This window comes from Anolis carolinensis, chromosome 6 (assembly GCF_035594765.1).
Source record: "Anolis carolinensis isolate JA03-04 chromosome 6, rAnoCar3.1.pri, whole genome shotgun sequence".
Classification (NCBI taxonomy): domain Eukaryota; kingdom Metazoa; phylum Chordata; class Lepidosauria; order Squamata; family Dactyloidae; genus Anolis; species Anolis carolinensis.
This window is the reverse complement of record NC_085846.1, coordinates 11889583-11903340: the sequence shown is the minus strand read 5'-3', so window position 1 is coordinate 11903340 and position 13758 is coordinate 11889583. Positions and strand designations below refer to the sequence as shown.

The following is a 13758-nucleotide window of genomic DNA, read 5'->3' as shown; positions in this document are numbered from 1 at the left end:
ATAAATGAAAAAAATAATAAGAGGTCAAGATCTGGAAATACAGTAGGGAAATGAGCCTTTAAAAGACAATAGAATCATCATTGTTCCCATAGTAGTTTGTAATTTATAATGGAAAAGGTTCAATTTTCAGTGCTAAAGATTTACATATGGATTTGAGGCTCTCACCTGCACAAATTCAAGCTTCTTTGTAAATCATCCTCAAGGGTATAAAATGTGCCTGTTTCTATGTAGACCCATATTAAGGTCTGCTAATATGAAGAAGGCTTTAAAAATCAGAGCACAACACCGACTGAGAATGAAAGAAGTAAAGTTAAATTCCAAATTTGCCAGACTAAGTGCAGTGCTGTAAATGAGTTGCTCTTCCTTGCCGCTACATGGATGGAAAGTTTATAGCAATTTACCCTCAAATAGTAAAAAAAAAAATGTCAGGCACTTTACAAGTGACAGAGAGAAAGGCAGGTGGAAACAAAAATTTCTGAAGGTGTGGTGAAAATTTCAATTTTTATCTATGTCTATGTATATGGAAACATGCTTTCCAAAATATGGCAGTACAAAATGTCTTATAAAGGTCCCTTCCACACTGCACCTATAGCCCAGAACCTGATCCCATATTATCTGTTTATCCCAGATTATCTAGCAGTGGAGACTCACATAATCCAGTTTAAAGCAGATCATCTGGGATCAGATCTTGGGATATAGGGTAGTGTAGAAGGGGCCTGAGATGTGAAACAGAAAAGTGCTGTAAACTTGCTGTCTTCTTGGCGGAAATTAGGGTAAGACCTTCTAATTATCCCTACTAGTTTAAATGCACACAGTCCAAACCAAAGCTATTTTTTCTCGCATAGTTTAAACCAGTTCTATTCAAAGTGATCGTCTTTGGAACTTGTGCCACTCTGAAGCCATCAACTGGCACTCCTCATAGGGTTTCCAGCAAAAATAGAAATTTAGGCAGTCCCTGAGTTACAAACATCCAACTTACGTACAACTCATAGTTAAGAATGGGGTTGAGACAGCCAGAAAGTGAGAGAAATCTACCCCTCAGAAAGGAAATTCACTCCTGAAAGTGTTATCATGGGGAAAAGCTGCCTCCACTGAAATTTTATTACCAATCCTTGTTTCCACAACAAGCCAATTTTTCCAAAATTCAATTATCACAGGGACAGAAATTGTGGTGAAATTTTCTGAACAGGGGTACAGAAAACAAAACAAACCCCACAGGAGTGTTAACCCTTCCCTATGCTATCCAGAGCTTTAAAAAGATACTTTTGGCTGGAGTTACACTTTAAAATGCAAGCCTGGCTTACATACAAATTCAACTTAAGAACAAACCTACAGAACCTTGTTTGTAACTTGGGACTACCTATTGTTGTAGTTAATGGGAAAATATGGCAATGGTCCTTGGCACTTTAGAAAAGAAAGCTTGCCAGTCCAGCTGAAGAGGCAGTGGTTTGAATCACAGCATCTTTGCATTCTGTTCTCCACTTGCCTTCAGATTCCCCACAGTTCTTAAATTGTTTTTATCAGTACTGCTTTAGCTGTCTGGGGAATACCCAAACAAAGCAACAGAAAGAGATCATGTCAAAGGAAGTCAGAAAGTGAAACTAGGCATGTCAAGTACAAGTAAGCTGGGCAGGAAGAAAAGAGTCAACGTGAAAGAAGCATCCATTTTTAGGCTGATCAGAAAACCTCAAGGACAGAACAGCTGTTAACCTGACAATATCTCTCTCTGTATCGAAATGTGATAAAAGTGAGGTTTTGTGCATGTATCATTTGTGGGAGGCAACAGCAATGCTGTCATCATCCAGCCTATTAAAAAAGTCAAGGAAAGGAAGGATGGGATTGTATATTTACATTTGTTTCCTGACTTATCCAGGAAGACAGGGTTCCTATTGCTACAAATTATTCTACCTCAAGTAATTATCTGTAAAATGAGTACAATGACGTGTGTTTGCTAGGCACCCTGATCATACACTGTGTTAAGATTATACAAGTGTAAAGGATTTTTTGCAATGATCCTACAAAATTTATATTTAAAGGTCAAGAAAATAATGCAAGTGAAGGATCAAAGTGCAAGAGGTTAATGATTTAAAGTATTTGAACCATGGCAGACAACCCAAGATGATATTCACATTGCTACAAGACCTGCTCTCATCTACAGGTCAATTCTGAAACTGAACCTTCTCTCTTCAAACAATTTAACATCAGTTAACTAAATGCTTTTCCAAATGATACATTGCTCTCACGAGGTTGGCAATGACTGTAGGGAAAGGGTCTTCGCCAATTATATAGGTTGGTAAATGGTTAATCCTAATGTGTTTGGCATGTAAAATCACTACACTACACTGGACCATAAGGGATTAATCATTACTGGTCTGCTTTCCCTATTTAGCTCATATGTATTTTCCAGTGACTGTTATCACACAAGATTCACCTGCACTGTTTATTAACATGAAATTAAAATAATTAATGAGTATTTCAGATGCCAACATCAGCATTTTTATGAACCAGAATAAAAATTAAACCTGAGCAAATGCCATTTCAACAACCATATTTTAGTTTCTGGAGATACAAAGGCATACAACATCAGCACTGTTGGGAATGGAGAATCTGCTATAACCTGGAGAAGGAGGTGCACAGAGTTGGTGAGGTTCTGGAGCTTATAAAGCATGGAGTAAATTCCTCCAATGGTGTCAGCAATACTGCCTTGGATATAACTCAAAACCACAGAGTTATTACTCTTCAATTATATAGTGTTGGATTAGGAGATTAAAAAACCGAAAACTGGAAACCATAAGAAGGGTCACTAGACACTTAAGGAAGACTTATTATTACAGCCAGTGCAATGAAGACAATCATGCTACTCTCCTTGCCAGAAATCATACACATAAGGCATACAAATACAAATGTACTTACACTGGCACTGAAATGCACTCCATCATAGCGGTAGATCTTATGTGGGGCCCGCTTGAGCACAGGGTCAACAATGAGCTTGTAGTTTCTCCACTGGAAGTTAGGGGTTTTCTGGAAGTCACCCCCACCTTCCTGATCCATTCTGACTCATTTACACTGGAAAATGGAATTAGACAAAATCTACATTAACTTTGTGGATTTTTTTTCAAGCAGAAAGTATTCAAAACAATAAAAGACCACTCTTAGCCATCCAACCCACAACTTTCCACAGAAAATATTCACCATTCTATATTCCACAGGCAGAAAAGGTTTAACTTTATGCTCCCTGAAGAAGCACATTTTTTTCTGAAACAGAAATACCTCTTCTAAAAAGTCCATTAAACATTCACAGTACTATTTACTAGACAAAACAAGCCTTCAGGATATGCCACAATATTTGAATGTTGGGCATTTATTAAATTGTCTGGTTTTGAAGGAGTTTGAATCATATGGAATGTACATTGTAAATATGGATTCTACAATTACAGGCGTGTGCTAGAGCTCTGATAAGATGCCTTTCCAGACAATTACAAGAAACATGAAAATGTGGTAATTGATACAAAACAGATCTGTATGAGGATCTCTGGATTTAACAAGATTTATAGAAAAACACATTTCTACCCCTTGACTGTGGAGAAATGATTGGAAGGATGTAATCTGCTGTAATCTCAGAAGTTGAAGAATTATCAAATAAGATTTTCAACAGTTGGGGAAGATATCTAGAATAAGATAAGACAGTGGATATTTGTTTTCAGACACATCATTTACAAAGGACCCATTATTAAACTTTTTTTGGGCAGACTTAAAAAAATTGAATGAGTATAATTTTGGTATTTGTGTGGTTCCAAGAATCTATATGGCGTGATGGTTTAAAAGGGAATGACAGAAGACAATCAAGTAATTTTGAAATGTAAGTAGAAAAAAAGAATTCAGTAATTAAAAGTGTATTTAACTGAATTTATATTATGTCTTTCTTACAATATGAAATTTATTTATTTATTTATTTGCAGTATTTATATTCCGCCCTTCTCACCCTGAAGGGGACTCAGGGCGGATCACATTGCACACATATAAGGCAAACATTCAATGCCATAACATAGAACAGAGACAGAGACAAACGCAGGCATGGGCTGACCTCGAAATCATAACATCTTGGTCAGAGTGATTTGTTGCAGTTGGCTGCAATGTAATTGTGTTCCCAGAATCAGAGTTGTCTACTGAAACAAGTTCTTTGTAAATATAAAAATGCTTGAATAACATCATACTGAAACACTTCAAAGCAAGGAATCTCAAGACTTCTAGTGCTTATTATTAGGAGGTGGCTTTCATATCTATTTTCCTGTAATTTACAATCCATTCAGTAATGCCTGGCCTCAAAAATCTTTTTGTTCTTCGCAAAATATAAGAAAACTGCCAACCTTCCTGAGCTCATTTATGTTCTGCTTACTGTTGAATCAAAAATACAAGTCATGGAAACCCCAATAATGTGAGATATTGACTTGTTGAACTGTTCATTGCATAAAAGTAAGCTTATAGTTCATGGAGCAAATCAAAATGAATAGAATGAAAGGAAAATAAAATGTATGAAAGACCCACCTGTTGTTATAGAGTATCACTTCGAGGCTCAAGCTATTGATGAAATGTAATAAACAAAGACAGTATTTTTCCCTTCCTTTAAATAAAATCAGGTTGGAGCTGGTTCAGTCCATAATTAAAACAAGGTATTTGAGAACTAGGAAGAACATAAAGAAAGAAGTCTTAAATTAGTAATTGAGAAAAACATATATAATGTAGTAACAGACCCAGATTCAAATTGTGGAATGTTCTCACGGAACAGCACAATAACAGCACAGCACAAACCTCTGAGATTATAAACTAAATTCTGAACAATATTGTTAGAACAGAGTGTTGAGAATAAAGACGTCAAATTCTAAACCTTGGGGACACTTTCTTCTTTACTTATGTTCATGTATTTTAACAGCTAAAAGAAAAAAAATGCAATCTTGCTAAAAATTTTAACAGGTGTATAATCAACATGTAGCAGGCTGTACTCAGGATGAATAGAGGCAGAGAAAAATGACATACTGTAAATCAAGTTGTTTTAAAAAAAAGCTATCCTGTAAATCCTTTCTTCTGCCAGAAGTCTAGCCCAAAAATTTCCTTCAAAACCAACTTGAGAAAAACATTTCTCATTTTTAGTAACAAGTATCACTACTCAGAAGATCGTTTGCATTATTTTCCAAATTTATATTTCATACTAGCAATTCTCTTTCCTGCAAAGTACTCAATCCTAATTCTCTTTACAATGTAAAATCCCTTATTGTTTTTTCTTCGTGCATTTGCTAACTTTATAACTTCCTAAACTTCCTCCACACCTATATTTTTCAAATGGCCATACTATCTTTTTATTACTTTTCTCCAAATCCATATATGTGTTGAAGGAAGGGGTGTTTCCCTTCTGGGGCCTGCACCTCCCCCAAGTCCTCTCTCCTCCTCTTACTCCCAACTGCCTTATGTGTTCCTGTTAAGAATACCTGTCTACTCTGGCATTTCCTTAGCCAAACTACCCATAGAGCCCATTCTTTTTTTTCACCTACACCCCTCACACCATACCACATCCCATTTCCATGAAATATTTCTCCCACCTGTACCCCACAACTACACTATACCTATTTTTATGTTTCTGTGTATTCCCCTCCTATAATGCAGCCTCTTCCAGGAAATATTTCCTCAGCTTGTATCCCAAATTACCCTACCCATCATATTAATTTATATTTACAGTAGAGTCTCACTAATCCAACATAAACGGGCCGGCAGAATGTTGGATAAGCTAATATGTTGGATAATAAGGAGGCATTAAGGAAAAGCCTATTAAACATCAAATTAGGTTATGATTTTACAAATTAAGCACCAAAACATCATGTTATACAACAAATTTGACAGAAAAAGTAGTTCAATATGCAGTAATGCTATGTAGTAATTACTGCATTTACGAATTTAGCACCAAAATATCATGATGTATTGAAAACATTGACTACAAAAATGCGTTGGGATAATCCAGAATGTTGGATAAGTGAGACTCTACTGTATATGTATGTATGTTATTTATTATTATGTTTATTTATACCCCTTTCTCACCACAAGGAGAATCAAAGCAGCTTACATTAAAAGTGCTCCAATACAATTTAAAATCTAAAAATATACAAACATTAAAACAGGATTAAATATAAATGGTATTAAAACCTTCATAGTTAAAATCCATAAAAACATAACTAAAGCTAAAAACCACACCAGCCCCTGATTTGATGTTAAAAACCTTGTTCTTTAAAAGCCTGCCTGAATAAAAAGGTTTTAGCCTGCCGCCAGAAGGACAGCAGGAAGGGGGCCATTCTGGCTTCCCTGGACATGGCGTTCCAGATTCGAGGGGCAATCACTGAGAAGCAAGGTCCTCTCTCTCGTTTCCACCAATTGAGCTTGCAATAGAGGTGGGACTGAGTGAAGGGCCTCTCCTGAAGATCTCAGGGTCCAGGCAAATTCATACAAGGGAATGTGGTCAGCCAAATAGCCTTGCCCTAAGTGATCTAGGGCTTTAAAGGTCATAACCAGTACTGTGAACTGTGCCCAGAAACAGAATTGCAGCCAGTGGAGTTGCTGCAATGGGGGGTTGTCCACTCCATGTAGTCAGCTCCAGTGAGCAACTTGGCGGCAGCTCTTTGGACCAGCTGAAGTTTCCAAGCAGTCTTCAAAGGCAGCTCCACTTAGAGCACATTACAGTAATCCAGATGGATGTAACTAAGGCATGGACCACTATGGCCATATCTGGCTCATGTACAGTTGACGCACAAGTTTTAATTGTACAAAGGCCCTCCTGGCCAACGCAGATACCTGGGCCTCCAAGTTCAATGCTTAGTCCTAGAGGACCCCCAAACTTTTCAGGTTCTCCCCTTTCTACACATGCTATACCACATTCCCTTCTCATTAAATATTTCCCTTAATCTTACCCTGCTGCCTCTAGCTCTCTACCTCCCTATCTATTCACACACATATTCCCAGGATTACCTCCCCTCTCCCCACCCCAAATATGACAATATACCACATTCTCCTTCTCATGAAGTATTTTCCTCACTTGTACCCCACACCTATCCCTACTCTATATCTAGGGTATTTTCAGGGTTCCTCCCACCCCCAATACCAAACCATTTTCACTTGAAATATTTTTCTCAATTGTACCTTGCACTTACCCCATCCTATATTTATATACCTGTGTGGATTCTCTCCTGACACCTCTTGACACGAAGTATACCACATCCTCTATGAAATATTTTCTCAATTGTACCCTTTACCTACCCCTACCCTCTAATTCCACACACACGCACATATATTTTATCCAGAGAAGAGGATGATGTGAATATATAGATGTGTGTGTGTGTGTGTGTGTGTGTGTGTGTATATATATATATATATATATATATATATATATATATATATATATTCCCACTGTCCTCCTCCCTCGATAATACATTTTCATCCTCATGAAATATTTCCCCCACATGTGCCCTGCAAGTACCACTTTCCCTTATGATCACCAGCAATCCCTTGTGTTCGAGTATGATTGCTTTTCAAGTGTAGGGTCTCGGTGGTGGGTCCATAGGTGATAATGTGTATACTATACCACACATGCTATACCAGTCTCTTCCCACCCATAAAATATCTCTCTTGATCTTACTCTGCTTCTCCTCTACTACATATACATCAGGACTCTCTCTTTACCACCCCTCCACACTATCCCACATCATCTCTCCCTCTCCCTTTATATATATGAAACATTTTCCCCACTTGTATCCCACACTTCCCCATACCATATAGAAGTAGTTCTCAACCTGTGGGCTGTGACCCAGAAGTGGGCCATGATAACGGAAATCCGGTCCACGAACCTCCTTTCTCTGTATTTATTAAATTTCTGTTCCTTTCTGCAGAGCAGACCATTGCATTGGATAGACCACATCAGCTCTACATTATTAAATATGGTTTTCTGTGGGCGAGCAAATAGCAACTACTGGATGGCATACGCTCTGTATTGGAAACTAGAGCTGATGTGGTCTATCCAAATTTTCTGAATTAAATAACCAAACCTAAAGTTGACCAAAAACTGATTCGTAACCCTTTCGGTACTAATGTTGGAGAGCGGTCCCTGATCAAAGTAGGCCCTGGCCAAAAAAAGGTTGGGAACCACTGTCTTATAGAGAAGGTCTGCACAACCTGTGGCTCTCCATAGGTCTGGGACTTCAACTCCCAGAATGCTTGACCACTGGGCAAGCTGGGTAGGGCTGTTGAGATGATTTGTAACCCTTTTGGTACTAATGTTGCAGAGCGGTCCCTGGTCAAAAAAAGGGTTGGGAACCACTTCATTATAGAGAAGGCCTGCACAACATGTGACTCTCCAGGGGTTTGCGACTTCAGCTCCCACTGTGCATGCTAGGAGTTGAGAGTCCCAAATACCTGGCAGGCCACAGGTTGAGCAGGCCTGACAGGTGTTTTGGGGTTTCCTTTGGGCCCCCCATCAATGTCAAATCATTTTCCTCAAGAAATGTTTTCCCCCAATTGTACCCAGCATGGGCAAAGTTGGGCCTCCGTCCAGATGTTTTAGACTCCCAACTCAACCATTCCTAACAGCTTAAGCGGCTGAGGGGGGAAAGGAAAGGGGCCTGAGGCTGTTACGAATGGTGGGAGTTGGGAGTCTAAAACACCTGGACGGAGGCCCAACTTTGTCCATGCCTGATAGATAGATAGATAGACATGCATATGTACATATATACCCATATACACACACATAGAGTGACAAAATCATATCTTCACCCTTCCAACCTTCTTCCATCCAAAAAATAAACCGCACAAAAATCAGGCCAAGTGCCCGGCCCCGCCCACCAGGTGCACCCCGCGCGCGCTCCCGCTCCCTTGGCCTCCCCCTCCCCTCGTGAAAGAGAGAGAGGGCGCGCGCTTTCCCTCCCTCTCTTCCCCTCCCTTTTTTCTCTCTGGAGTCAGGCGCGCGCACCCCCCCCCCCCCCGGCACGGCCCGGCCTGGTCTTTCTGTGTCTCTCACTCAGTCAGTCAGTCACGGTCTTTCTGTCCCTTTCGCGGCCTTCTTCCCGCTCTCCGCCAATAAAGGACAAGGGGAGGTTTGAGGAAGGGAGAAGGGAAAGGGAAAAGGGTGACAACCAACCAGCCACCCGCTAGTAGCTCCGTACCTCTTGCCACCGCCGCTGCCGACAGGGACCAGTGGGCGGGGCCAAAAAACCTCCGGATTCGAGACTCTCGCCGGTTCTCGCGAGATTCCGCTTCCCCCCCCCCCTCCTTTTTTTTTCTCTGTCGTCGTCGCCGCCACCCTTGTTCTTCTCTATGGTGACGGTGTTTGGTTTGTTTTCCTTCCTCCTTCCGTTTCCGCAGTCGCACTTTCGTCACGAAAACAAAAAGACCCGTTATGATAACAAACTACATCAAGTTATGATTTAAAATAAAAATAAAAAATAGAAACTCTCCTTGTGGTTCCTCTATTACGGAATGTAAGAATCTCTCTCTCTTTTTTGTTTCCGGTCTAGTGACGAATCTTTCGCACCCAAACCTCAGCCTAAATCTTACACAAGACTGATCAAGGCTCAAAGGGAGACTTAACTGGTTGGCAATTCCGCAGCCGCACTTTCCATCTCGAAAATGGAAGTTCTTGCTTGAGAAGGGGGTTAAAGGGTGATGAGAAGAAAGAACGGGGGTTCGTTGGGATTTTGTTTTGTTTTTTTCCCCCTCGTGAGGCCCAGGTGACAAAATGGGGGCCACACGAATCTGCGGAGGCGACATCAAAACTAGCTCTAATGGGATGGCAGAAGGAAAAAATTGCGAGGCTTGCGCAGCGGGAGGATTGTGGTCCCTGGAGGTAGAAATGGCTTCGGATGGAAAAGATTCAGGCCAAGTACAGAATAGAAATTTCCCATTCTGTTTTGATATTTGGGGAAAGGCCAGCCTTTTCTGTACAGTAGAGTCTCACTTATCCAACATAAACGGGCCAGCAGAACATTGGATAAGCGAATATGTTGGATAATAAGGAGGGATGAAGGAAAAGCCTTACACATCAAATTAAGTTATGATTTTACAAATTAAGCACTAAAATATAATGTTTAACAACAAATTTGACAAAAAAGTAGTTCAATACGCAGTAATGCTATGTAGTAATTACTGTATTTACGAATTTAGCACCAAAATATCATGATATATTGAAAACATTGACTACAAAAATGCGTTGGATAATCCAGAACGTTGGATAAGCAAGTGTTGGATAAGTGAGACTCTACTGTACCACTCTTTCTTGAAATCCACTTAAAATGTCAATTGTTAGGAAGCTCAGCTTAATAGGTTTTGGTATTTTTCACCTTAATAATAATAATGAACTTTATTTGTATCCCGCCCCCTCTCCCAAAACGGACTTGGGCGGCTTACAACAAAAATACAATATACATAGTAATAATATATAAGAATTATACAAGACTGCTATAATATAATATCTATCTATACACATAATAAAAGTGAAAATGTGTGTATGTGGCACGGGTATCCATTCAAACCCTTTGATAAGAAAATCCAAATTGGTTACATAAATACTTCCTTGTGGGACATAAAAATTACCATTAAATTAAATTAAAACAGTCTAAAAATTCCCATGTGGTGATAAAATACTATAAAGTGCTGTAAAATCCTAGGCTTCTGTTACAATGCAATTAAAAGCTATGTCAAACAGGAACGTCTTTGGTTTTTTCCTAAAAGGCATGAGAGTGGGGGCTGCTGTAATTGTAATATGTATTTTAATAGTGTCTGGCTTTGTCACGTAACCCTCCTCAAGGAGAGGAGGGTAATGAATGAATATATCATTATTATTATGTGACACAAGCTGTTGATGAGGTCAAAGTAGGAGTGATACAAAGAAGGCAGTTTGCTATTTCTAATCTATTTTAAATTATTTTTGGTTATCCATATTAATTGTTTCCTGCATGTCCAGATTTGTTTTAATGTCCCAAGATCATAGGCTAACAAGCAGAAATGTTATATGTCTCCTTTTCTGAACTGATGAAGTAGTGCTAAACAGGCTGTCACAAAAGTCTCCATACATAGGAAAAATTAACACTTTGTGTGTGTAGAAAGAGGTAGCCAACATGTAAATAATATTTTGTAAAGTTTTGTAATTTTTTTATTTTGTGTCAAAAGCATTGCATAACAAATACATTTTAAAATGATGAAAGAAAAGGAAATCACAAGCAACTAAATAGTTTTAGACCAAAAACGGGCAACAGCAACCGCATTGTCCGTAGCTTTAAACAACTCCTCCTCCTTGCATGAGGCAGGACATTGTGGGCAAGCATACATATGCGGAGTTGTTTGTTCTGCTCCACAGTCACACAAGGTGGAGGATTCTTCCAGGCAATGCCACCTTGCCAAGTTGTCTTTAGATCTGCCCACTCCACTTCTGAGTCTGTTCAGGGACTTCCAAGTTGCCCATTCTTGGTTTGCCCCTGGAGGAAGACCCTCTTGGGGGCCATCCAGTTAGAATTGCCAGGTTTAGCTGCCCAGAGGGACACCCTTGCTGTTGCTGGAGGAACATCAAGAGGAGTGGTGGTTCTCATGAAGCCCTTCCTTGATTTGAGTAAGTTTTGTAATGAATATTTTGTAAATAAAGGTACATTTGGCTACAATTTCCCATTTCCCCTATGTATAATGATTTTTGGGACAGCCTGTTGTGATGTTGAATTATTCCAAATGGGGAGTATGACACAGATACAAACACTAAATTTTAGGGAAGATAATGTCTCAAAAGGTAAATGTGACTGTTTATTGCAAATATTAGTTTTAAATATTCCATATTTTAAAAGTTCCAGGGAGCTTTTTCCCCAATTATTGCTGACATAACACTGCAAACAATTTTTCTATCGTTATTAGAGGAAATTATGTATTTTTACAGACTGACACATTCCCCAAACAGAGGGAAATAGTAACATAGTTGACAGTAAAGATCTGAGAAACAACCCACTTATTTATCATGTCAGAAGTGAATTGAGGATACAGTTATAATGTATTTTTAAAACACAAAGTTAAAAGCTTGGCATTATACTAGATTTCCTTTGACGAGATGCTGGCCACTTGGAGTGCCTCTGGTGTCGCTGTGAGGAGGTCCTCCATTGTGCATGTGGTGGGGCTCAGGCTGTATTGTAGTAAGTGGTCTGTGGTTTGCTCTTCACACTCGCATGTTATGGACTCCAGTTTGTAGCCCCATTTCTTAAGGTTAGCTCTGCGTCTTGTGGTGCCAGAGTGCAGTCTGTTCAACGCCTTCCAAGTTGCCCAGTCTTCTGTGTGCCCAGGAGGGAGTTTCTCATCCGGTATCAACCATGAATTGAGGTTTTGGGTTTTAGCCCGCCACTTTTAGACTCTTGCTTGCTGAGGTGTTGCTGCAAGTATATTTGTAGATCTTGGCTGTTTCTTGATTTAAGATGTTGGCTGATATCCGAACAGAGAATGGGCTGGAGATGTCACTGCCTTAGTCCTTTCATTGCTGGTTGCTACTTCCCAATGGATGTCAAGTGGTGCGATACTGGCTAAGCAGTATAATTTCTCCAGTGGTGTAGGGCATGGACATCCTGTGATAATGCGGCATGTCTCATAAAGAGCCACATCCACTGTTTTAATGTAGTGAGGTATATTCCAAACTGGGCTTGCGTATTCAACAGCAGAGTAGCAAAGCACAAGGGCAGATGTCCTCAGGTTGTGCCAGAGGAGGACAACATTATAGGAAGGATTGATAAAAACAAGGAAGATGCAGCACTGATATCGAAAGACCTGAGGAAGGCAGATGATGACTTAAGATCTTGGAAACTCCTTCATGGGGTCTCTATAATAGTAGAAGTTGATCTGATAACAGGCAGCATCCAGAAAACACTTGTGCAGAAATAACACCGGCCACCAAACATCACTGGGTAGTCTAAGATCTCTGCCTAACATTCATGAACCCTGGCTACTGTTGGTGGCTCCATAGGCTATCTCCAAAACTGGGACTCATTTTGGCTGGGCTTGGGTGTGTGTTTGTGTATGTGATATCAAATTACCCTGCTTATTTACGTGTAGATACAATTTTTTTTCTTTAGATGATGAAGTTACAATTTTTTAAAAGTAATGTAGGAAGTAAGAATCAAACTTTGTTGTTGTTCTTATGTGCTAGTACTTTCAATGCAACTCAATTCAAAATATTCCTAAGGTTTTCTTGGCAACTTTGACATTGTTTTGTGCTGAGGCTGAAAGTAGAATATCCCCAAGGTGTAGTTTCCATGGCTGAGCAGGAATTTGAACCCAGTTCTCCTAATCCAATACTGAAACCACAGGTTCAACTATGCTGTAGAAAATATGTAATTTGACACCATGATATAAAATCACGAGAGCTGTAGTTTTGTACAATCTTTAGCCTTCTTTGCCAAAGTTTGCTGGTGCCTCAGCAAATGGCAAATCCCAGGATTCCATACCATTGAGCCATGTCAGTTAAAATGGTGTCAAACTGTATTACATCGACTATGTAGATGCACCCTCAGATGTGACTCGCTTGCATTCATGTGCTGTTAATGGTTTTCCTGCAGAGGGCAGCACATATCTGGTCTAAGATTTCACTTCTGTCCGATCTTTGAAGATTTAGATTGAAATACAGATACAAAGGAAGGCTGCCAGCAGACACATTTTTTGATCTGCCTCTTTGCACAAAGACTGCCATTTTCAGTTGGCCCAATGCCT

General features: G+C 39.7%; 1 protein-coding gene across 2 annotated transcripts in view; it reads right to left on the bottom strand.

Moving 5' to 3' along the window:
• Positions 1-9342, bottom strand: part of setd1a (SET domain containing 1A, histone lysine methyltransferase) — a 32884-nt gene extending 23542 nt beyond the window's left edge. Inside the window, exons 1-3 of one of the 2 annotated variants that reach the window (XM_008115399.3) lie at positions 9195-9342; positions 4546-4681; positions 2914-3066 (exon numbers count right to left, since the gene is read on the bottom strand). In XM_008115399.3, the coding sequence (XP_008113606.1) occupies positions 2914-3051 (138 nt within the window). In that variant the 5' untranslated portion in view covers positions 3052-3066; positions 4546-4681; positions 9195-9342. Of the gene's footprint in view, positions 1-2913; positions 3067-4545; positions 4682-9049; positions 9172-9194 lie in introns of those variants that run through there. The other variant, XM_062957493.1, reaches the window with a different exon arrangement.
• Between the last annotated feature and the right edge of the window lie 4416 nt (positions 9343-13758).